The sequence below is a fragment of the Fulmarus glacialis genome, unplaced genomic scaffold, assembly GCF_000690835.1.
Source record: "Fulmarus glacialis isolate BGI_N327 unplaced genomic scaffold, ASM69083v1 scaffold7045, whole genome shotgun sequence".
Lineage (NCBI taxonomy): Eukaryota > Metazoa > Chordata > Aves > Procellariiformes > Procellariidae > Fulmarus > Fulmarus glacialis.
The window spans coordinates 1-4353 of NW_009212251.1; the positions used below are offsets into that span (position 1 = coordinate 1).

Sequence of the window (4353 nt, forward strand, 5' to 3'; positions counted from 1 at the left end):
TTTCCCCCCCGCCGCGCCGCGGGAGCGGAGCAGGGACCAGCACCGCTCCGCCCTTGGGCTGCTTCTTAACGCTCGAAGCGCTGCGGGCGGGCAGAGCTGGAACACAGAGCAGCGGTGGCCCTACGGACCTAGAGTTCGCGGTCCAGTTAACTGTCCTGCGCGTTATCTCAGCGATCCGCCTGGCAAACAAATGCAAAAATTCAGGCAGGGTCAGCAGAACTTCGTTTAGAAAGGTTACGCTTAAAATGCGCTCCTGTTAAAGCTTTTTCTTACAATTGCTCTTCGGGGCAAGGATTGCGTAAGAAGTGGCTTTTTTCATGGATTTTGGGGGCTTTTTTGGAAGCGTTTTTTCTTGCTCACTGACTATATAGCCCTTTTATTTTAATAAATCAGGCTTAAGAGAACATGCAGAATCTCCTAGCTCTGCATTACTTGCTGAGATGCCTAAGCAGGCAAATTTTATTTGATTTCCAAGCAGGTATGCACAGCAAGAGCCTTGATTTTTAAATTTCTAAACAGCAAATGAAGAGTTAAAAAACCCAAAACTGCGTTAGTGATCCACACTGGAATATAGTAGCGAGCCGTTGACGTCTTTTGCTAAACGCAGTGCTTCTCCTAATTCCAGTCTGCCGAATCCTTGTAAACAGAATCTATGGTATGGCATCGTCTTGAGTGGAATACGGGGTCGACATAACGCGACCGCTAGCCAAGCGAGGGGGAATTCAAGGATATCTTGGCTGTAGGTAGTCCGGCTTTTCCCTGGCTGACAGCGCAGTTTGGAGACCAGCCAGGGAGCGTTGGAAGCTGCCAAAGGAATTGCCGCTGATTTTGCCCTTGCAGTGAGGAAAATTGGGCAGTGAACGAGGAGAGCGTTGGGGGTTCTCAAGCAGAAACCCTGACAGTTGAGGAGAAAATAGATTGGGGAAAAAGGACCCCGATTTTATAAGTCATTTTTCAATGTTTTAAGAAGAGATTTTTCTTCTCTGCAGCACGCTCCCTTAACTTGAAGATGCTGTACTTTCTGGGTTTGGCTCGTACAGCAGCCAGCCTTTTCCCTTGATAGCTGTGTGCCACATCCAGCATTTTCAGTTTTCCAGGGATATTTATAACTCAAAATATATTCTGCTAGGTGCAGGCTCCAGCTCTTAACCTCATTTTATTCAAATACAAGTCGTCAATTGCTCCTTAGTGTGGCAATTGGGTGCCTTTCCTTTAAACTTCCTCTTAGGGAAAAGAACTCCCTGTTTAAATAATGTAGTTATCTTTGTCTCCATGACTTAGCATTCTTGGGTCAATAACAGTCACAAAATGTTAGTCTTAATGGGAGTGTAAACTTGGCACTGAAATAAAGTAATCTTTATGAGGGTATTGTATAGCTGAAAGGAATGCAAATTTCTTGAGGGAGGAGTGAAATCGGGACCTTTTTGCATGTAGTCAATAGACAAGTAAGGCCTCGAGTTGTTGCTCCCATTTCTTCTCTGCTTACTGAAAGTGGAAATGAAACCATCGTTATACTCAGCACTGCGTGTTTTAATCTTACGCAGTTTTATATGTTGGGGTTGTGCTGTTGTTGAGATATTTCATTATAACTTCATGGTAAGCTTTATGCCCACTGTGTGCATGGGAAATAGTTTTTATAAAATGGTGTTTAAATATAAGGCAGGTGTTTTCCAAGCTTTAATTTTCTTTCTTTCTGTCCCTCCCTGTGCTTTTTTACATTTAGTGCTGAGAGGCAAAATGGTCCATGCTGAAGCATTTTCACGTCCCCTGAGCCGGAATGAAGTGGTCGGATTAATTTTTCGTTTAACCATATTTGGTGCTGTAACATATTTTACTATTAAATGGATGGTTGATGCCATTGATCCGACCAGAAAGCAGAAAGTAGAAGCTCAGAAACAGGTAGGATTTTATTCATAAATATTTCTGTGAAACGTTGTCTCGTTCATTACCGATCATACAGAGAAATCTGCTAACTGAAAACTGGACTTGCAATAACCAATGAAGTAATCGACAGAAGCATGTGGGATAATCAAAAAAACTAGAATTATTTTTTAGTAAATCTCAGGATCTAGGCTGTTAGTGTTTTCAGTGCTTACATTTTATAACAAGTTAAAATTTCTAGCTTGAAGTGGTGGAAAAACTGTTTAACTGTAGCGCAATGTTGTCTCTAATTATCTGCAAGTGTGTGGTCCCAGTGCCGTTTCTGCTTCTGACAACTTTGCTAAGCAGCAGTCGCGTTAAATAATGCTCTCGTCAGTCTCTTGGTTGCTTTTTAAAACCTTGAGCAGAAATAACTTAATTCTCTGCTGCTTTTTGACAACGTAGTGGCAGAGGCAGGGACTGTAGTTACTCGTGACAAAGAGGAACGCTACTGTCCAAATGCCTTTTTAAGAATAGCTTGCACTTTGTCCCTCTCCCTCTGTTCTCCCCCCACCTCCAGTAGCAGTCAAAATGCCCTGGAAAGGGGAGAAAAAACATGAAAAGCCTCATTCCTTATGTTGAACTAGAATGATTCATGGGAGTTAATGCTCTGGGAAAAGATTTAGGTGCATTTCAGAACCAAAAGTTAAATGTTTCCTTTGGAAAGTATTGCAGGAAATGTTGCAACTTTTTTTTTGTTTTCTGGCTGACACAAATTTCACAGATTCAAACAGCAGTTTTGAGCAACCTAGTTCTGTTTTGGATGGCTTTTCTTTTTTAATAAAATCTTTAGTTAAAAAATTGGCCCCACTTTAAAAATCAGCTTTCACAATCTGTGTTAGTGCCAGCTATTATATAAGAGGTTGCAATATCCCAAAAGCATGTCAGACTTAACCGCAAGTTTGAGTATAAAGAGAAACTGAATTGTGAAAGCGTGTTGACACAACAAATGACTTTTCCTTTTAAATTGGGAAAAAGAAAACATTGAATACATAGAAAAAATTGACTGGCTTCTGTGAACTATCTCCCATTAAAGTGTGTGTGTATTATTTGCAGGGTTGTGAATGAAGGTGGTTAAGCATGTGAGAGAACTCTAGAGTTCTATTTAACAACAAGTTTGGGGCTTTTCATCTGAATCCTGTACAAAGTTTGTAAGGACTAATGGGCTTTTTTAGAGTGTAAAATACCTGTATCAGCTTTGGAAACTCCTGTAGAGATTATGGAAATGATTTTGTACTGAGGTCAGCTGTGTATCTGCAAACCTGTTCTGAACAGCTAACTCTGTGTTTTAATGTTTATTTTGGTTGCTTTTCAGGTCATAATGTATGACTTGTGGATTTGGGGGTGGGAGGGCTGGTGTGACACTTATTTGATGGGAACTGAGACATATGACTTAGTTTCACTCAAGTGACAGCAAGTCATTAGGAAATAGCAGAACCTTCTACTTCAGGCAGATTTAACCTCTTTTCAGATGTGACTTACGGAAAAGCTTTTCAGACTGCAAATAGCAGCTCTTTAAAAACTAATTTTTGAATTAAGCATTCAATTTCTTTCTCTGATTTTCTTGGCGTTTTATTTCCCCCAGGCTGAAAAACTAATGAAGCAAATTGGAGTGAAAAATGTCAAGCTTACTGAATACGAAATGAGTATTGCTGCACATCTTGTAGACCCACTTAGCATGCATGTAAGAAACTGTTTTCCATGTTACTCCGATGAAAGCATTTCAGACGTGGAAGATCTTGTTTTTGACTTTGGATTACGTTATTTGTCGTATATATGTATCTATGGAAATACATAGAAAATATTGCTGTAATTTAAAACTAAAGTTGCGTCATGGAGAGCAGGGTTTTTTTAATCACTTGTCTTTTTTATTTTTGAGGCCTTGCACTACTTTTAAGCTTGTGGATATTTTTTGTTGGCAGGGACTATGATGATCATTTCTAATACTGTTTTTCCGTATTAGGTAACCTGGAGTGATATTGCAGGCTTAGATGATGTTATTACAGATTTGAAAGACACTGTCATTTTGCCCATCAAGAAGAAGTATTTGTTTGAGAATTCCAGGCTCTTACAGCCGCCAAAAGGTAGGAAGGAAATGTTATGGATTTTTATGTTGGTATTTAAAAAAAAAAAAAAAAAAAGGTTACAAAATTTCAGTATTTCTTAAGAGAGATTAATTTAGATTTTCTGGGAGGGATGGAAATAGAAAATGTAAAAAACCATTTTGGTGGTAAAAGAGAACAACCACCTGCAATCTTTTGTTATTTCACAGAATAGGTTCCAGTGAATGGAACTACTGAAGAATGATTGGAGATTTATCTTATACCAGTCTGATTCCTACACTGCAGATCAAAGCTGAAGACTACTGTGTATCATTGCCCTTAAAAGCAAAATGGGGCCTATAAAAATACATTGTAATTAGCAGGCTCAGCT

General features: G+C 39.5%; 1 protein-coding gene across 1 annotated transcript; it reads left to right on the top strand.

Annotated features, from left to right (window-relative positions):
• Window positions 1-1623: 1623 nt before the first annotated feature.
• On the top strand, window positions 1624-4004 carry LOC104076804 (ATPase family AAA domain-containing protein 1-like; the record flags this gene model as incomplete). Its single annotated transcript, XM_009577807.1, has 3 exons — window positions 1624-1899; window positions 3506-3604; window positions 3884-4004. Coding segments are annotated over exons 1-3 (478 nt in total), but the record flags the coding sequence as incomplete, so codon positions are not given.
• Window positions 4005-4353: the final 349 nt, after the last annotated feature.